This window comes from Styela clava, chromosome 6 (assembly GCF_964204865.1).
Source record: "Styela clava chromosome 6, kaStyClav1.hap1.2, whole genome shotgun sequence".
Taxonomy (NCBI): Eukaryota; Metazoa; Chordata; class Ascidiacea; order Stolidobranchia; family Styelidae; genus Styela; species Styela clava.
Window position 1 is genome coordinate 19,023,308 of NC_135255.1, and position 20,853 is coordinate 19,044,160.

General features: G+C 36.2%; 3 protein-coding genes across 3 annotated transcripts; all 3 read right to left on the reverse strand.

The window, feature by feature from the left end:
• Positions 1 to 1,466: 1,466 nt before the first annotated feature.
• LOC120332047 (uncharacterized) lies at positions 1,467 to 12,768 on the reverse strand. Its single transcript, XM_078113377.1, has 4 exons — positions 9,361 to 12,768; positions 8,375 to 8,417; positions 4,721 to 5,884; positions 1,467 to 3,764 (listed from the first exon to the last, which is right to left on the reverse strand). Exons 1-4 carry the CDS (start codon positions 10,665 to 10,667, stop codon positions 2,292 to 2,294), a joined length of 3,987 nt encoding a protein of 1,328 aa, XP_077969503.1. The 5' UTR covers positions 10,668 to 12,768; the 3' UTR covers positions 1,467 to 2,291.
• A 685-nt stretch (positions 12,769 to 13,453) lies between these two features.
• On the reverse strand, positions 13,454 to 15,538 carry LOC144424359 (uncharacterized). Its single transcript, XM_078113572.1, has 2 exons — positions 15,410 to 15,538; positions 13,454 to 14,922 (listed from the first exon to the last, which is right to left on the reverse strand). The coding sequence occupies exon 2, from the start codon at positions 14,880 to 14,882 to the stop codon at positions 14,061 to 14,063; it is 822 nt and encodes a 273-aa protein (XP_077969698.1). The 5' UTR covers positions 14,883 to 14,922; positions 15,410 to 15,538; the 3' UTR covers positions 13,454 to 14,060.
• LOC120331017 (uncharacterized) lies at positions 15,539 to 20,626 on the reverse strand. Its single transcript, XM_078113571.1, has one exon. It carries the CDS (start codon positions 20,573 to 20,575, stop codon positions 19,211 to 19,213), a length of 1,365 nt encoding a protein of 454 aa, XP_077969697.1. The 5' UTR covers positions 20,576 to 20,626; the 3' UTR covers positions 15,539 to 19,210.
• Positions 20,627 to 20,853: the final 227 nt, after the last annotated feature.

Below are 20,853 nucleotides of genomic sequence, written 5' to 3' on the forward strand. Positions count from 1 at the left end.
AAAATGAACATTACAAAGAACAAGCTAGAACTAGGATAAGTGATGCCCATTTAGAAAATCTTCCAATCTTGGCGTCGTAAAGCTATCAGGCGTGATGCAGCAACAAGACAGTGTCACATTAAATGTCATTGCAATAATTTTTTAATAAGACGACTGAGTTGAGTTCACGAATTGTCACGGTTTTTGCCCGCAGTTCCGTTTTTAACTTTCAAAAAATATATGCGACCCGCAAAAGATTAGCAACCCTAAATGTAAAATGGGGCGAATTTAAGGAGTTAAATGCTATAAGGCAAGAGTACACGGCGGTTTTTAAGGAGGTAGAACCTTAGATTCTTTCATTTCCGACCGCTAATATGATGGGGGGTTTTCAGCTGTGCTACTATTGCTATCAAAACAACAAAATGGCCTTTCCATCATGAAACAGGGTAATTTTGGATATTATAAATAAACTCGCTGAAGAACACCAAGCTCATCCATCTCATTAAAAAATACTATAAACTATGATTTGTCTCGTTATTCGGTCTGTAATATATTCGTTTCAGACTTTACATTTTTTTCGCAGTGCCGGGGGCCGATGAACTTGTATAAATAAACTACTGTAGGGGGGGGGGGGGGGGATGGTACAAAAAGTTTGGGAACCACTGATTTAGCAAATTTTTGTTCCTTTGAGAAGATCGTAAAAAGAAAATTTATTTTGTTTTTTTTCAAGATTTACGTATTCGAGTCACCATCGATCCTAATAACCAGTATAATTAATCATCTACATCTTTTCACGACCCACTACGATTCCTTTTGCGACCCACAGTTTGGCATGATGTAGCGTAATATTCAATCCATAATAACTACGGAAATTCAAACTGTCTTGTGTTCAACTCGAGATTGCTTTCAACATGAAAAAATATTACCTAATACATGATATGGCGACCCAAAAAAAAAAATCAGGCCAAAAATTCAACTCAAAAGCGATTTATTCGCCGGGAAATACGTTAAATTAAAAAATGATCTTGCGGGACACTAATGTGCGCGGCGCGGCTCAACGGGCTAAGAGTTAGGAATACGCTCGCCACCGCACCTCTAATTACTCTGCGTGGGTTCGCAGGTTCGAATCCCATGCAGGGATGGTTATGTGCGAGAGGATTGCTGGACTCCTCGCCTTCGTTGGGTGGTTCATGTAACCGCTGGTCGGTAACGGCTTCCTCCACCACCAAGTCCATGCTTCCGAAAAACAATCAATATAACTAATCCCATACCCGACTTGGAATGGTAACCGGACGAGAAGCCGTGGTTCGCCATATGGATAAGCCGTCTTATCGGCTTTCCTCTTCCCCGGGATAAATATGTAAATCCTACTGGCCAGCGGCACCCTGGTTGGGAACCACTGGAATAGACGATAACGATGCAAATGATCCGAATTTAGATTTTTCTTGTACAGCAAAAGGAATAAAGAATAATGAAATAGTCTGTCGTTTCCAAGCATTGAGAATTTACTTATTTGCCCAAGCATGCTTTTCTGTAGATAACAACTTAAAAAAACCGTTGTTCAATGTTACTTACATTCACGTGAACGTCCGAACGGGACCAATTAGAATTGATTTTACATGTGATACGTTCGTTTACAATGTTAGCGGGAAACAAACAAAATAACGCATTCACCTTCAGCAAGTACGCTAGCGTTGCGCTATACAGCAACGAGAACATGTTTATGCTGGATGGCTGATCGCAATAGCGGGACTTTCGGCTGACTTGTCGGGACGAGGCACTAAAAAGCGGGACGTATGGTAAGCCTAGTTATATAATCATGGAGAATTTTAACATCTTCTCGCACATAGTTATCTCCCGCCAGCAAATGAACCCATACAGGGTGATCATAGGTGCAATGGCAAGTATATTTGTAACGCTTAGCACGATGCGCCAAAGGGATAAAAACCATGCTGTCGTACATTGAATAGAAAAAATTTATATTTGTTGTCAATTACTAAGGGCCACTACCATATCTTCAAAATTTGTTATGTGGTTTCATTTAGTTTGATAATTGACACAAGTCATGGCCCATTACAAAAAAATAAGATTGACCGAGTACAGTATGTTTAGTTTAAACTGAATTTTTTGGAATATCTTTCTATCAATTTGTATGAGTGTTTCGAGAAAATACTTGGATCACATATTTGAGGAAAAATCAAAAAAGCATATTCTTAATGATTACTGAGGCATATAGACGTTACAAATCATGGTCCAAATAAACATCAATAAAAACCAAAGTCTGTAGACCGCTACTTAATCCATTTATTCTCTTATATCCTTATATCACCAAGCTTTTCATGGCGTGTTCTAATATGTGTTCGCAAGTGGGGTTGTCGAGTAAAGCTTTTATCACAGTCTGGGCATTTGTAAGGTTTGTATCCAAAATGAGTAGTCCTCAAATGCTCTTTTAAAGTTGATTGTTGAGAAAAATGTTTTGAGCATTCAGTACACGCAAATGGTTTTTCACCAGTGTGTTTTCTAATGTGCTTGCTTAATCCAGAGTAGTCTGTGAAGCTTTTATCACAATGTTTACATTTATAAGGTTTAACACCTGTATGGATTCGCTTATGAACATGTAAATGACATTGACGAGTGAAGTATTTCCCACATTCTTCACATTTGTATGGTTTTATGCCTGTATGGACTTGTATATGAGCTGTCAAACTGCATTTCTGAGTGTAAGTATTCCCACAATGTTCACATACATGTGGTCGTTCTCCGGTGTGAGTAACATTATGCCTTTGCAGAGCATACGCTCCTACAAACGATTTTCCACATTTGTCACATTTAAACGGTTTTTCGCCTTTATGAGTAACCATATGAGTTTGTAAATCCTCCTTTATACTAAACAGCATCTCGCATTTTGTGCACGAATATCGAGTTTTTCTGTAATGGGTTTTGACATGTTTATACATGCTAGATTGACATGTGTATATTTTGCCACATTCTTTACATGTAAACTGCTTTTCCTTATGATGGTTTACCATGTGTGATCTCAAAGAATATTTATTCTTAAACTGATTCCCACATAATGAACACGGAAATGGATTTTCACTTGATTGTTTTTCCTGCTCGACCGATTCTTCTTCCATGCCAACTGCCTTATTAATATCATTCATATTTTCATTCCAAATAGGCATTTTATATATAGATTGTTCTGGGGAGTTACTGGAATGTTCACTCTTCACTTTTGGTGTATCAGAAACTCTTATTCTTAGAGTTTGTGAACTATTTTGATCAGAATTTTCTTCGCTAGTGTGTCTATTGAAGTCTGGTTCAAAGTTTTTATCATAAATATGAGCCAACAAATGTTGTTTCCATTCAGACTGGGAGGCAAAATCTGTGTCACACTGTAGACATGAAAATCTAGAATTGTATGATTGTTCTGTGTTGTTGAATGACTCATCATTTTCAGTGTCAGGTTGCGAATCCATCTTTGTTCCTAGAGTTGTTCTACTAGATATTGTCTGAATTTGGAAAAAACCATGTGTATGACAGATAACCAAATAATAAACTGGCTGAAACCAATAAAATAACACAATGGTAATCATAGGTGTAAAAATATTATTTGAGACGGGACAGATTTTGCAAACATAGACTAGCGTGGGCACAATAGCATAAGTGTTGAAATTCACAATATCAGAGTTCCAGTTTAGGTACATGCGTTCAACTCCGTCCCCTCTTTTCATTACAAAGTATAATAAAGCAAAAGATGGTTCTGAAAATGTAGTAGCTGCTCTATATCAGTGACTGCTAGTCCAGGGCACAAAGGGGTGAAAGTATAAAAATTTCAATAAATATGACATACAAATTGATACAGTTTTCAAATACGTTATTATTTATTATTCAATAACCGCCCTGGTAGATGATGTTTATTTTAAAGACTTTGGACTACACAAAAGGTAAAAATGAAGAATCCTGGATAAATACAGCAGTTGGTGTTATGAATATAACCTATACTGTTTAGTCATTCAACATTTTCTGCTTCAAATTGAGAAAAAGTAGGTAGATGATAGTTTATTTTGAAGATGCCGGAATACGCACAATTTAAAAATAAAGAATTCGCAGTTTGTGTTATGAATATAACCTATACTGTTTAGTAATTCAATATTTCAAATTGAGAAAAGAGAAAAAAAGTAGGTCTCGTGGTCTATGATATTGAAATAAATTAGGTAGCTAATTTAGAACTGGAAAAATCCAGTTATTCAAAAAATATTGCGTGCTTATACAGTCTTGTGCGAGTGAAGAAAAAAACTTGAGGAAAATGGCAATTTATTTCAATAAATAAATCGGTCAAAAAATATTGGCTGCTCATACAGGGTCTTGTGGGAGTAGAAATGCCCCAGGACAGAATAAAAACTTGAAGAAAATGGCAATTTATAGGAATTAAAAACAATTTTTTCTGTCATAGCTAATAGTGTGGGTGCCATACCCTCTTAAGCTGTGGTGTTATACCAAGTTACACATCACAAATTCTTCTAATCCTAGGCCAACTACCTCACTCAGGGTGTGATCGATTGCGCAGGCAATGCCGAGCCGGAAAGATTATTCTTGCATATTGTCAGATATCAGTGGCTGCTTTGTTTAAAGCAGGAATTTAATTATATGAAAAAATAGTTACTCGTTCCATTTCATTTATCAATTTCTAGTTCACAGTTAAATCAGAGTAACATGTAGAAACATTCACAAAATTGCTTCAAAGATCACAATGCTTCATTCTCAGATGTGCAGTTCGGGCAGATTTCTGGGAAAAACGTTTTTCACACAAATGGCACCCGAAAAGTCTTGCACCATTATGCGAAAGTTTATGTCTTCGAACACAGTACATCCGTGTGAAATATTTCCCACATGGTTCACACAAAAATGGTCTTTCACCTGTATGAGTTTGCATATGTCTTTGCAGAGTAGTTCGCAATGTAAAGCATCGACCGCATGTTTTACAAGAAAACGGTTTCAGACCTGTATGAATAATCATATGTCTTCTTAAACATGATGGGTCTGTGAAAGCCTTTCCACACTCTATACAAATGTGTGGCTTTTCTCCGGTATGTATCATTATATGTTGCTCAAAAACGGACCAGAACTGGAAAAGCTTCCCACATGCATCACACATGAATTTTGGTGGTTGTAAACTTCTTTTTCTAGGCTTTTTCGCTTTCACTTTTGGGACGTTTATATTAGACTTGCATATGTAGACTTTGCCACTTTCCTCACATGTTAACGGTTTTTCATTTTGGTTGTTTGACCTGAGTTTCCATGAACACTTACTCTTACGCTGTATCACTTTTACAATTGTTTTCTTCCTCATATCAATTGCCTGGGCTCTTGGTTCGTTTATATTAGACTTGGATATGTTAATTTTGCCACTTTCTTCACATGTTAACGGTTTTTCGTTTTGTCTGTTGGACCTGAGTCTAGAAGAATACGTACTCTCACGCTGTATTTCACTTTTTATTGATGGAATTGCTTTTTCAATTGTTTTCTTCCTCAAATCAAAAGCTTGGGCCTTTGGTTCGATTATATTAGACTTGCATGTGTCAATTTTGCCACTTTCTTCACATGTAGATGGTTTTTCTTTTGTTTGCTTTCTCAGATCAATTGCCTGTTCAACATCCAAAAGTGTTTTATTCCAAACTGACATTAGGCTCATTGAACCAGGTTGTACTGAGGATTCACAGTAACAAGAATCAATTTCCGTCTTAATGGAAAAAGAACTTCGGGTTCTCATAATTGATGAACTCATCTGGCCTGATTTTTCTTCACATTCACTTTGGAAATTGTGTTCAAAATTGTTATCAACAAATGTTTGTTCCCAATCAGACTGGGAAGCATACTTTAGTACTGTTTTTCTACTAGATATTGTCTAAATTAGAAAAAGAATCACATGCATATGATATTACGAGTTGAAATGTATAGTAGGAAACAAAAAATGGTGTAACAAATAACAAAATTATTTGCAAATTATCACCCGAAACATAGAATATAGTAGATGTGTAAAAAGTTATTCCGATATTTAATATGAATTTTCATCCGTGGATTGTAATTGTTTAGGTAATATTGATTGTCCGGCAAACATATATTAGATCAAGATTTCTCAAACTGAGCCCTCGGCTTCATTGGGGGCCACAGAGTGATTTTCTGAAGCCCATGAGCAAATTATTAACAAAAGGGCTATGCTCAAGTATATGGACACGAAAAAGTAATATCTAGCAAAAAATACAATCTTTAACCACTGAAAATTTATCCAGTAGTTATGAAAACAGTACTGTTTTATAACGAAGAAAAATACTATGAACATAATTAAAACGATACATAGGTCTACTTCATGTTCAATAATGACTACGCAAAATAACTGATGGAGGGGTTAAAAGCAAATCTAGGCATTAATATATAAGGAGCAAAGGATCACAAGTATAGAAAAGCCTTGGAAAGCGCCATGGATTATATAAATTTGAAAAGAAATTGGACAAATGACCGAAGCATTCGACTTAGATATGCTGACTCAGAGGATAACCACCCTTACAGGGGTTTGATTGCGTTGGGTGGGTAATACCAACACAGAAATATACAGTTCCTTTACAAGTATTGCAGCTGCTTGTCGAAGAGTGATGGTTTAAAAATTTTATATAAACTGTTATATGAAATCCACAAATAAAAATTCTCCACAATGCAATAATATGCCATTTAAGCAGTGGTATTCAACTCTAGGGTTCTGTCAGTACATTCCAGGGGTTCTACAAGTTTCTATACAAATTCGACAGTCTGTATTAATATAGGTATTGTTCTCAAATAAAATTACTTATTAATTTGTCACTATTATTAAACTTTTTACACTTCAAAGATCATTTGGTTTTAACGGTATTAGTTTGCTTTTGTATATATTTGTAGTCTATACAATTCAGACAAAACAATTAAACTATTGCACAGGGGTCCTTGGAATGCCTCTGGAACTCCACCTAAAAAGTTGAAAACCACTGCATTATAGCAATGCAAGCACAACTGCAATGCAACACCACAATATAGTTACAACTGGAAATAAGTCTAAGCAAAACATGCTCGGTAGTGTGGCGCGTCTTGCTAAGCGCTAGGAGTCTGCTCGCCACTGCACTTCTGATTACCCTGCGTAGGTTCGAATCCCATGCGGGGATAGTTATATACGAGAGGTTTGCTGGACTCCTCGCCGTCGCATGGTGATTCAGGGGCGATTCACATAACCGCTGGTCGGCTTCCTCTATCAAGTCCATGCTTCAGAAAACAAATAACTGGCCAACTAATCCCATACCTGACATGAACTGTTAACCGTCCCACGAAATAATTATGTAAATCCGATTCTATACCAATCCTACAGATTAACTTAACGTACATGGGAAATTATATCATTCCCTTCTTACAAGTTCTGTATGCATATATGTTAATTTAATCATATTTAGATAAGGTGTTTGGGGTTATCATAATTTGTAAATATGAATTGAGAAGTGATTCAAGAATCTTGCTGCATGACTCATGAAATCACTTAGGATAGATATTTTACTCTTGCTACAGCATCCTTGCATTATATGCATACAGATCCACTGGCACAAAAGCATGCGGGGAGGACAAATAAATTCAAAGATTTCCAAGTTTATAAAATAACATGTATATTTATAAGTCCATATTTTTTTACTTTTGACTCATCGCATCTACTGAGGTTGCAGTATTGAGTGAAGCATGCAGATTATTTTAAAATGTACCAATAATAAATTATAAATGTACTAATCAAAAAAGAAAGCGAAAATTTTCACAATAATAATGAGAGATATATTAAATTGGCAAAGAACAGCAGGTTCAACTAACATCATTATCCACAGCCCAGGGATGGCAAATACGGGGTATTTGCAATTGATCCCTTGTCAACCAAGATAAGCCGCTTTCTTCCTAGTTCAAGGCTAACGATACCAATACAGGGTGATGCTAGACGATTGTGGAAGTGCCTATTCATGCGAAACCGCATTTCAGGGGGAAGGAAGACCCGGGACAGCGCCCATAGCCTAACCAGTTCATTTGATCCTGTGCAAGGGGGGTGAGCATGGGATTTGAACCCGAGATATTAAACCTACAATGCCATCATAGGTACATATAATGCAGTGTTTCCCAACCTTTACCTGGCGCCAATTGTATAAGTTTATTCAGACTCCCTAATCAGCAATAGACGTAAAAGTAACTGATTATAGTATGGGGAGAGCGAACAAAACCTCGAGTATGGTTTGAAACGTACAGATTTTGGATGGAAAGATATTGATAAAAGAAGTAGTATGTGTTCGCTCACCCAAAAGTAAAAAAAAACTAATTGAGCCCCGCACGCACACACACACACAATCATAGAGACATGATAATATCGATAGTGAAAAAAACGAAACCTAAAATCAATTAAATTACAATGTGAAAAGGAAAATATACAAACAGATGAGAAAAAAAAAATAATTTTGCCACACCAAATTAATAATTTTATGAGGATTGCCAAATACCGAATTAGTCAACAAGAGTAATATACTGATATTAGAATAGAGAAGTATTCCTCAAAAGATATCGTCAAACTGATTATAATTGGAGTCAGCGAAGGGGGGCCACAGAGCAGTTGGAGAAGGGCCACAATGCTAGGTGCATAACTGATTTTACTATACATTGCATGATTTGTTTCACTTAGTTGGGCATGAATTATTTGAACATAATGGGATTTGGAATTTACCAATGAAAATAACACTGTGAATATCACTGGAAATATAAATAGGGGGCTATGAGTGTTAAAAGGTTGGGAACCACTGGCATCATCCCGGTTCAGCATTGCCTGCCCAATTTGTTACACTTGCAGAAAATAAGGCTGTTTTATGTTATCCGACATTCTTTGGTAATTTCAATAAATATTTAGTATCACAGTTTATTCTTGAGTTCAAATCCTGCCCAGTGTAGCAGTAGTATATGCAGAGCCAAAGTTCAGTGGCCGCATGCAACCCATAGACAGCCTGTATAAAGTCCTATTTACAACATAAGTGTATACACAAAATATGTGGGTAAATGCCAACCAAATAAAATCGAAATACTACTACGTTTATATTCAATTAATATAAAATAACATACATATAACGTATATATACAAATACACTTATCAAAACCTACCAAACAAATAGACAGTACCAAAAAATAGGTAAATTCACTAATGATTATTTAGCACTATATCTTCAGAGTTGGATAATTTTGGCTGATAACCTTGACACAAGGTCATTTTACATAAAATTAGATTTGTTCAAAATTATCCAGCAACAAAGTGTCATAATGGATTCTTTACATCAAGATCCTTAATGCTTCATTCTCAAATGAGAAGTCAAAGCACATTGCTGGGTAAACCGTTTTTTACATAAATGGCATCCAAACGGCTTTTCACCATTATGTGCGAGCCTGTGTCTATGAAGACTATACATCTGTGTGAAGGATTTACCACATGGTACACACTTATACGGTTTTTCACCTGTGTGAGTTCGTACATGTCTCCTCAGACTAGTCTGCAAAGAAAAGCGTTGTTTGCATTTTTCACATGAAAACGGCTTCTCACCAGTATGAGTAACCATATGTCTAGTTAGACATGATGGGTGTGTAAATGCCTTCCCGCATTCTTTACAAAAATACGGTTTTTCACCAGTGTGTATCATTATGTGTTGCTCATAACGGGAAGGGTATTGGAATTCTTTACCACATACTGCACATTTAAATTTCGGTTTGAATGTCCTTTTTTTAGGCTTTTTCGTTTCGGGTTCAGATTCTGTTGTATCAGTATGGCCATGAGTATGAGTTGTCATGTGTTGAGTCCACTCTACAACGGATGAGAAGTCCTGATTGCAGCGTAGACAGGAAAACTTTGCAACACCGGTACTTTCGGCAGTTTCCTCAGAATCATTTTCATCTTTTGATTCAGGAATTTCTTCCTTAATTTCTTTAATTTTGGGAAGATGGACTTGGTCATTTATTTCATTCTTGATGTGACGGTCACAAACTATGTCTGCTCTTGCTGAAAAAGTTTGGTCTCTTTTATCGCAATGGTTAGAAAAGGAATCCTCGCTTGATGAATGAGTTTGGTTTCTTTCATCGCCCTGGTTAGAAACGGAATTCTCACTTGATGAAAGGGTTTGGTCTCTTTTATCACAATGGCTGGACACTGTATCCTCACTTGATGAATAAGTATCGCTAATTATATCATCCCTTATCACTTTTCTATGTTTCAAGATAGGTAACTTAGTTCTTTTCACTCTATTATCCCCCACAATCCTAGCACTGCTGCGCCGGTTTACAAGAAGTTTATGATCTTTGATAACCTTGCGATTTTTAACACCTTCTTGCGCAGAAATGGTTCCCATAATAGTTGGTATCGCACCTTCGGTTAACTTTCTTTGTGCTGCTTTATTTTGGGTTTCGTCTGGTGAAACAAAGCATTTTTCATCGAAATGTTGGCTGCAAATATAAGCTCCAGAAACCAAATCCAACTCAAAATTTGTCCTGCTTTTTTGAACAAAATTAAACCATTGAAGACATTTAACAATACTATGAGGAAATCGATGCAAGCTTACTCCGTCTCTGGCAGAATTGTAACAGCCTCCAACAGCACACCTAGATGACATTTCGTATTCGTGAAATCTAAGTAATTTTGTTTAACTAAGATATCATTTTTAACGCAAAGATAAATAATACTTTAGTTTATGATAAAAACACTATTAGAACTGAGAAAGTTCAGGCAGGACTTCAGGGTCATACCGTGCACAGCGCTTGGTGTATTGTAGTAAATATCACCCAGGGAGTGATAAATTGGATGAACAACAATGCAGCTGTTCCGAGCCAGGGGCCCAGTTCGCGAGGTCTACAGTGCTCGGTGCAATAATGGTTGTACTTTATTGAGCATGAATTGTTCGAACATATTGGGATTTGGAATCTACCAATCAAAATAACACTGGAATGATAAACCGGGAGCCATGAATGCTAGGCCACAAGCCATAAAAGGTTGGGAACCACCACAATAATGCAATGCAGAGATAAATAATATTTGAGTCAATAATAAAAATACTATTAGAGCTGAGCAAGTTCAGGCAAATTGGTCAAATTCAGTCTTCCTATGACTAAAAAAGCAGACTCTATAAAGCCAAACAGTGCATAGCACTTGGTATGATAAATTAGGTAGGCAATGGATCTTTCCACAATAGAGTAGCAACTTGCATATTAGTGGCTGCCAGTGCAGGGCCTTGTTTAGAGCAAAAAGTGCAATCTTTTTTATTTTCTGTTTTTGTACGGTTCAAAGGAAATTCCGTATTTTATGTAAATTATTCTAAACTTTGGATATTTTGCAGTAAATCCTCTTGTATTATGCAAAATAATAATTAAAATCCCACAATAGGATCAAAAAGGACCTAAAAAAATACCCGAGTATGACTACAGTTCATACTATCTTCCTGGAGGAATAATAAAGGAATGCTTTAAACCTATTAAAACTTGCTTAAATTTTACTTAAACTGTTAAACAATAAATTAAACGAAACATAAAGAAACAACACATAACTTATAATTTTAAAATATGGTCACGTTTTTAATATTAACATTCAAATAAATTAAATAATAGCCAACATAACATGACATTTGTAAGATGAAAAACATTTAAAACTTGCACAAAATTAAAAATTGACTTGATACTGCCTGTATGTTCCCTATCTAAACTGTTATTAAACTAAACATAGAAAGTTCAAAGATTAAACTAAATTGAAAATATTTTCAATACCACCCTATGCACTATCCCAGTATTTTGATGCTGATTATAGCCAATTCGGGGCACGAACGTAGACAGGAAATTTGTAAGAAAGAGGGGAACCTGAGTTGCTACAAAAAATTACTATGTTATTATAGAAGAATGCTTTTTCCACATTTCAAACATGGGTTCTGACCCACAAACCCCTGGATGCAGGAACTTCATTAGCAAAGGTAAAACACAGAAACGCTTTTTAGAAAAACAAGTCAAATTTGATTGAAATTCAAATAGACACCAGCTTAAAGTCATGTCAAGTCTCCAGATATTGCATGTGCATTCATCATATGTCGTATTATATGTGAGGATATACAGCAGGGGTCGGCAACCTACGGCCTGCGGGCCGGATCCGGAGCAATATAATCCGGCCTGCGACGCTTCACTTAATTATAGGAACAAATTATAGCTGTTTTGTCGATTATATTCTTTACGCAAAAGAATTTACGTGTAGACTAAATTATATTATAAGGTAACAAGTATATAATTCACAATTACTTGTTTAAATGAGCCTATAATTTAATTATAATTTAGACAAATGGCAACAAAAAGCAGAAAAGTTGATGCTAAGTGCAAATGGTTTAATGGCCCAAAAAATATTCAAATAGTCAGTCTTCGCGCGCTGCTTAAAATTTAACTTCTGATCTGTGTGATAAAATGTGATTAATCAGTCATCCATTCGATTTTTAATGTTCTAAAAATATGTGCGGCCCGCCAATGACTTGCAGCCTTTAATTTCGGCCCGCAAGCGACAAAAGGTTGACGACCCCTGATATACAGTATGTAAGTACGGGACCCTGCATTTTTATGACAACACAGGTTACAGGTAGAGAAGTTGCGAGAAATACAGTTTGACCAAGAACTGATCCCATAAATTTTTTATTTACTTGAAAAAAAATTATTTAATACTTGAATTTTAGTATGATTGTACCCAAAAGACATCGCAACTGATCTGGGGCCCCATTCACGAAGCTTCGTTACCGCTTAACGTGTTAATAAAGCACCGACTAAACTAGGGTTGAGATTCACAGATTTTTCAGTTGTTGAAGTCATTGTTTTTTGTTTATTCTAGCACTGGCTACCTATATTGAAGCTTCCAGAAGAAAAGCCCAACAATCTCTCCATGTCGTATCCAAAAGAAAAAAATCCGCTGGATGCAAGTGAAAGGACCTTAATAGAGACCTTAACAAGCTTTGGCAACTCACTGATTTTATTGTCTGTTACACAAATAGTTCACAATATGTAATTTGTTTTGTGGCAATAAATCTCTCTCTCTGTAACTTCAGCATTTATTCCATGTAGCCTATCTGTCAGTCTATAGATTACACCACTGCTATATGAACAAAATTTCAAAACGCAGGCTGCAAAGGTGAAGCAGAGAAAGCCGATAGGTTACCGCGAAGGCGAAACACGCTCGACCGTAAGCGGCGACAACTGATACGGCTGAGTGATCGGTCAGTGCATTTTGTTCAACTGCGACCGTGCGTAAGATTCCGAGAGAATGCTAGTGACCGTGCGTCAATTGCTTATGAGGTCTTTGGTGAATCGCATTCAACGAGATTTCGCTATCACGATTCTGAGAGACACAGTTACGAGATCGTAAACCCGGCTTTTTACGAAGTTTAGCGAATGGCACCGCTGGTCTGTCTATTCTTGCATATTTGGTTATTTGATTGCGTCATTAAAATTGTGCAAGCTAACGACGTGTACCGGTACAATCGTAGTTTTAACAAGATTACAATGTGGTTAAATTCCAAGTTTTCAACGAAATCTTGACCGAGGCTAGCTAAGTTGTCACCAACGTGATAGTTGTTGGGTCTTGAAACCTATTACATTTTACTATTCGGGACTCACTTAAAAAAACTTTGCAGATCACTGGCGTTTGGAGCGTTGAACTTAACTGTATTAGCATCGCAAATTAGAATGTAAAATATTCAGTAGGTATTGCCGTACCGAAAAGATTTCAGTTTTTCCGAATAATAATGCCTCTTAAAGTCTTAACATATCGTTAGATATCAGTGGCTGCGTCTATATGGCCTTGTTTGGAGCAAAAAAAAGTGATTAAACAGCTTATAAAAATATCCAGAGATAGAATGGAAACCAAGGAACAAGACCGGAAAGCATAGAGAAAACAAGTCAATTGCAAAATAAGTGAAGCCACATAATATCCACATAGAAATTTCAAATCTACAATCCAGTTTCAGATCGACCATATTTATTACAAGATTTTATTTGTGTTTCATACGCAAATGTGTGTTTAAAGTATATTGCTGGGAAAATCGCTTTTCACACAAATGGCATCCAAACGGTTTTTCACCATTATGTGCAAGTGTATGTCGATGTAAACTGTATAATTGAGTGAAACATTTCCCACATGGTTCACATACATATGGCTTTTCACCAGTATGAGTCCGGATATGTTTACGTAAAGTTGATTGTAATGCGAATCGTTTGTCACATTGTTCACAAGAAAATGGCTTAACACCAGTATGAGTAACCATATGTCTACTTAAACATGATTGGTGTGTAAACGATTTCCCACATTCTTTACAAAAATGTGGTTTTTCACCAGTGTGTATCATTTTATGTTGCTCAAAACGAGATGAATATTGGAATTCTTTCCCGCAAATGTCACATTTATATTTCTGTGTTGAATCTGTTTGTTCAAAAGATTTAAATTCGTCACCGGAAGAGTCTGATCCAAGAGTATATCCATGGGTGTGCACTGTCATATGTTTAGTCCATTCAAAAACTGATAAAAAATCCCGATTGCAACGAAGGCAAGAAAATTTCATGATATCAGAGGTTTCAACAAAATCCTCAGTATTTTCTTCATTTTGATTATCAATACTATGACTTGCGTCATTGTCAGACCCAATACTGTCAAAGATTTTCTGACCTTTGACCCCATCTTTTTCAAGCCCAAGGTCATCATAGTTTTGCCGTTTAACTCCACTTTGATTGTGATCGCTAATAATTATTCCATTAGATATCTTAGTACTGCTATCTCCGCAATGATTAACATTGTTTTCAGTTATTCCTGGTTCCATATTACTGAAACCAAGCTAGGGGTTTATTTTCGGAAAATAACTGAAAAAAATATAAGATAAAGCATTATTTTTAAATAATAGAATTACATTTATCCCGGGGAGAGGAGAGCCGATAAGACGGCTTAACCATATGGCGAACCACAGCCTCTCGTCCAGTTACAATTCCATGTTGGGTACGGGATTAGTTAGTTGTTTTTGGAGATATGGACTTGATAGCATAAACCACCCTACAGCGGCGAGGAGTCCAGCAATCCCCACGTATATAACCATACCCGCATGGAACTCGAACCTGTGAGCATAGAGTAATCAGAGGTACAGTGGCGAGCGTATTCCTAAAGCTTAGCACGATGAGCCACATCGCCACCACAATGAGGTTGAACGGTTAACGAAAACACCATGTCTTCCAGACTGGCCCGGACTGTCCGCCTGATAAGATAGCAAGGCCTGTTTGTCTTCAGTTGGGAGACAAATTTATGACCTAGTAGCAATGAAGTACGCTAATTCTGAAATTTTTCTATTGCAGTTACCTATATCCAATTAATTGCCAATAAATCCAACCGAAGCCTCCCAGAAGCAGAATTGTAGCCTTTGACCAAATCCATTAGCACAAAAAGTCTTTTAACCTACAGGCTAACAGTAATAAGGCTGTAAATAAATCTGAAAATACAACAATTTGATTATAATATGATGGATGTGTACAGACATTGCATGCATTACATAACAGAGAAACATGCATCAACATTCAGATTCAGTATAATTAAAATAATTAAAAGGTAAAAAATGAAACAGAAGACTGCAAAAAAACATTTTTAATAGAACTGCCCAAGGTCATAAAAAGCCTGTGCTATTAGGCTAACAAATAAAGATTAGTTTGGGAAAATATGCCACATAGAAAAGCATAGAACCGACTGGAAACATAAAAAAGAAAACAGTTGAAAGCGGGCCTAAGATAAGTTTGGCGATAAGTATTTGTACTAATATGGAGGTACAATTTTTTTATGTATGCCTACTTTACATCAAGTTTTGAAACCTATGGGCAGGGGTATATCCACTTTGCTAACACAGATAGTCCTTGAACTCGTAATAGAACTAAAATCATGGCCTAACCCTGGTACACATACTACGGGAGTACCGAATGTTTCAAAAAGAAAGTAAAGATCAGATAAAAAAGAATTTCAAGTCAGTACAGTTGGGAAAAAACTACAGACAATAGATGTTTTTAAGTAAGTTCCATAGTATTAATCTATAATTCAATTAGAGCTGAACACTTCATGGAGAGTAGAGTTGGAAAAATAATAAAGCTAGGATAAATTCAATGTTTCAAATAGAGGGGAAAATATCGGACGAGAAAGATATGCCAGCAAAACCACTGACCTTTGACCCTGGAAACAGAAAAGTTGAACTGGAAATAGTAGAATAATTTAAAAGTGACTATTGGCTTCAAAATTCGCTGGAGACAATGAAATGAAACTGGCACTACTGTGCCTAGGAGAAAATCAATTTTTCAGAATGAAGGGGTAAAATTTGTCCGTGACAAATATACAGGATGTCCATAAAGTTAACTTCATACTAAGTTATTTCTCAATATATCTTAACCAGTTTTTTTTAATCAGTAATTGTTATTTTTATAAAGTTAACTTCGTTACTAAGTTATTTCTCAATATATCTTAACCATTTTTTTTAATCAGTAATTGTTACTTTTAGAGAACCAAAACAATATATGGTATCGATAAATTTATTTTGTAATTAAAAAAAATTTCAAGACTTTATGGACAGCTTATGTCTGAAATGTCTAATTGCCAAGTTAGACTGTAACAGCTAGCGAGCTCGGCTGGATGTTCGAAAATGCAAGTTTTGAAGAGATTTGAGGGTCTAAAAAGCGTTAACAGCTACGAAAAATTGCTATTTATGATACAGAAAATATTTTATCCTCTTTACATGTTAGAAGAGGGGGGTTCAGATTAAAATTGTGTTGAATAATCAGCAGTGAAAACGATAGTAAATATATAAGATAAAAATGAAAAAGAAAGTACCGTAGTTTAATATATAAAAAAAACAAAAACAGAAAAGCCAACTTAGTGGATCGAATATCAAAGTTTTTGAATACAGGATAAAATCATAACAGAGAATATCGGTCGGAGACCGAAGACTTATCGATCGAAAGTTAGGGGAACCGCGGTTTCGATTCATGACTCTATAGTGACACCATGTGTCCCATCACTAATTAATTATTAACTCGCTAATTATACAACATAATTCATCCAAAATTAATAGGCTCCTGATCCGAGATATTATGAATGCACATGCAAAATTTGAAGCAGATTCAACCTTGCTTTCGTGAGATATCGCGTGTATCTAACAGACAAACAAACAAACAGACAAATACCTATCAACATACTTACCGATCTTAAGATCGATAAGTAATAAGAAAAGATTGTAACCTACCTAACTGGAATTAAATATGTCAAATTTTACTCAGATTTCAATATTAAATTTTAGAAGCAAGTAAATAAATACATGAAGTTCAGGAACCACTGGTCTAGTGCCCCATTCTTAGTGAAGAAACACAAATTTCGATAGAGTAGAGAATGATGAAAATCAGTATTTTTTTCGATTCAAAATACAATTCTTTAACATTAGGAATCCGTACAACCGTGCATAAACGCCAAGTTGAAAACTAAAAAAAAACGTCAAACTAAGGGGCCGGCTGATATGTGAGATCAGCTTATATGCGGGGATATGCGATAATGAAAACAGTGGCAGTTCTTGCGGTTACCCTTGAATGAGCTGTCCATGACCCAAATACATAAAATATGGTACTCCCATAGTATGTGAACCAAGATGGCGGATTTACCAAACCAGGTTAGGGTTAAGCAATAATTTTGGGTATAAATACTACGCGAGTCACTTGGCTAGTCCCCAAACTCGTAAAAGAACTAAAATAAGGAAAATTGGAATCAATTATGGCCTAACCTGGTACATATACTATGTTCCGATGTCCGCCATACTACAGGAGCGCCAAAAATATATCAGTCATAAATATATGGCAATGGCGGCATCAGTAATCAATATAGTCAAGCTAATAGAATACCTGAACAGAACTAATATTTTCATAAATATTATTTTGAATAAAATGTAGGTTTGGGCTTAATCATGGTGAGGGAATTGTTAACCCATATAAATGCCTTTTTATACATAAACTGTCTGATTAGAATTTTTAACTTGATTGGGAATAATCAGAGTTCTGACAAGGGCCACACTAAATTGCTTGGTGGGCCGGGCCTGTACCCACAGGTCGCCTGTTGCAAATCCCTGACTTAGCAGTTATAGCATTTCGGACTCAAGTATGTTGGAAACTGGAAAGATCTGTCATTTTTGTACAGTGGTTCTCAACCTTTTGTGTTTCGTGACCAATTTTTGTTGCACAAAAAATTCCTGTGGCCCATCAACTTTCTCATACAAGGAAAAAACCACAAACAAAAAAATATTCTTTTCGCAAATATTGTGAATTATCACTCAGTAGCTAAAACTGCATCATCATTCATTGCCAATACAATCATAATTGACTACAGTAACACAAAGACAACTAGCAATTTTTACTGGGATTGTGGTTAAGCGCAAAATCTTTCTGGAGCCCAGAAGCAGGTACGGGCCCACTGGTTGAGAACCGGTGATCTAGTAGAAAAGTAGATAATGCCTGCTTCTGTAGATTTTGTTCCAAGTGAAAAAACCTCATAAAAAATGAAGAAAAAAAATTAAAAAATACAGCATTACGCAAACTGACTAGACAACAACATGATTATCAGTGTTAGATAATATAATAGCAGTAATAGGCAACTTAAAACGCCAATATTTCACAACATTTCAATGTGCAAATATGGCCCAGCAGGACCATGGAAGTACCTAATTGAATAGTTAACACTCCAGAAGTGTGTGCACCAATATAGAGGTAACTAATTTTGTTCGCCTACTTTGCATCAAGTTGTGTAACGGGACTGAAACCTATAAGCAGGGGGTTGATTCACTTGGCTAACACAGACAGTCCCCGAACTCGTAATATAACTAAAATAAGGGAAATCCGAATAAAATTATGACCTAACCCTAACCTGGTACACACACTACGGGAGTACCAATTAGTCTGATATTTTACAATTCTGTTCATTTTTAAAATCATGATGATGACAATGGAGTAGCGAGTTTTACAATAAGTTAGTGAGTCTGACAATAAGAGTTCTTGAACATCGCTTAATATAGCATTACTATATTTTTCAGATACCACTAGGTACATGTATCCCAGGATAGGAAGAGAGCCTTATGCTCGTTAAACACTACGTTTCAACAGTTTTCTTGCAATGATTCAAGATATGTCTTTCCAAGTTTGGTTGGCGTGTGAAGGTCTTACCACAGTCTATACAGGTATATGGTCTAAGTCCACTATGTGTTCGAATATGGTCACATAAAGTTGATTGTAGCGTGAAGCAACGTTTACACTGGGGGCATTCGAATGGTTTTTCCCCTGTGTGTATACGCATATGAGCTCGAAGATTGCACTGTTGTGTGAAACCCTTCCCGCAATCTGGACATTCAAACGGTTTCTCACCAGTGTGGGTCAAAAAATGGCGTGTCAGATCAGAAGATTGATTGAAACCTTTGCCGCAATATGAACATGTAAATGGCTTTTCACCTGTGTGAATTCGAACATGGGTAGCTAAGTTGGCTTTTCGAGAAAAAAATTTCCCACAATAGGTGCAAGGGAATGGTTTTTCGCCAGAATGGCTAATCATGTGAGCTTGTAAATTCCCTCTGCGACTGAAACATCGACCACACGTCTCACAAGAAAATGGCTTTTCGCCAGTATGAGTCTGCATATGAACCCGTAATGTATCTTTACGTGAAAAAGACTTATGGCATTCAACACATAAATAACACTTATCTTTCATTTTTTTCTTTATTTTACGCTGTGTTTTCTTGAAAACTTCTTCATAATTTTTCAGGGGCATTCTCGGGTCTAATTCTTGACACTTGGCTACAGATTTTTCAAAATTTGTGGTACTGACAATATCGTCAAAAACATGCGTCGCTGTGTGCTGTCTCCACTTTAATGCTGAAGCGAAATCTTTATCACAGTGTAGACATGAATATTTTATAGCATCTGTCGCAGCCTCGTTTTCTTCTTTTATACCCACTCCAGACAACTCATTTTTATTTTTCTGTGAAGTATGACTAGTTGATGTCGTCCCTTCTGTTTCTAAGTCCTCATTTCTTTTGAAATTTGAGGGAAATTTATCAGTTTTTCTCAAAGAATCATATTTTAGAGTACCTATCGCTGGCACTGTTTCTTCTTCCATATTATCATCAGAAGACTCGCTTATATCATCGCATGAAATCGACTCTTCTTCAAAACCCATTGTAATATCTGGAGAAATATTACATGTTTTTCTCATTAAATCAGTATAAAAATTTTCCTTTTCCACAATAGACTGCAATTCTTCTTCATAATCATCCATTCTTGCTTTATTATCATCCTCCAATGTGGACTTCTCATTTTGAACACTGTCATTATCCGTAACAGTTTCCTCTTTCGCCACATCCAAAGTGGTTGCTCCATTTTTAATATTCGGCGTGCATTCTGAAGTTGAATACCCATCTTCACTATCCCCAATTACTCCATTGCGTTTAGTTCGTAAATCCATTGAAAATTGATAGCTAATAATACTGAAATAACTATTTAAAATGAAGTAAAAAAAAATCGAATTATTAAAATTAGCCATTAGATGGTGATAGGATTTTCGTATTTATCCTGGGTTGTATGGTGAACCATCACTTTAACCCTTTCCATGCGATTTTTATTTTTTATTAAATAATCGTATTTGCTACACCGATTTTATGCATTTGTACCCCACAACTAATCGATCGACTAACAAAAAACTAATGATCCTCTGCTGCCCACTGATGGCTCGTTGGAAAGCTT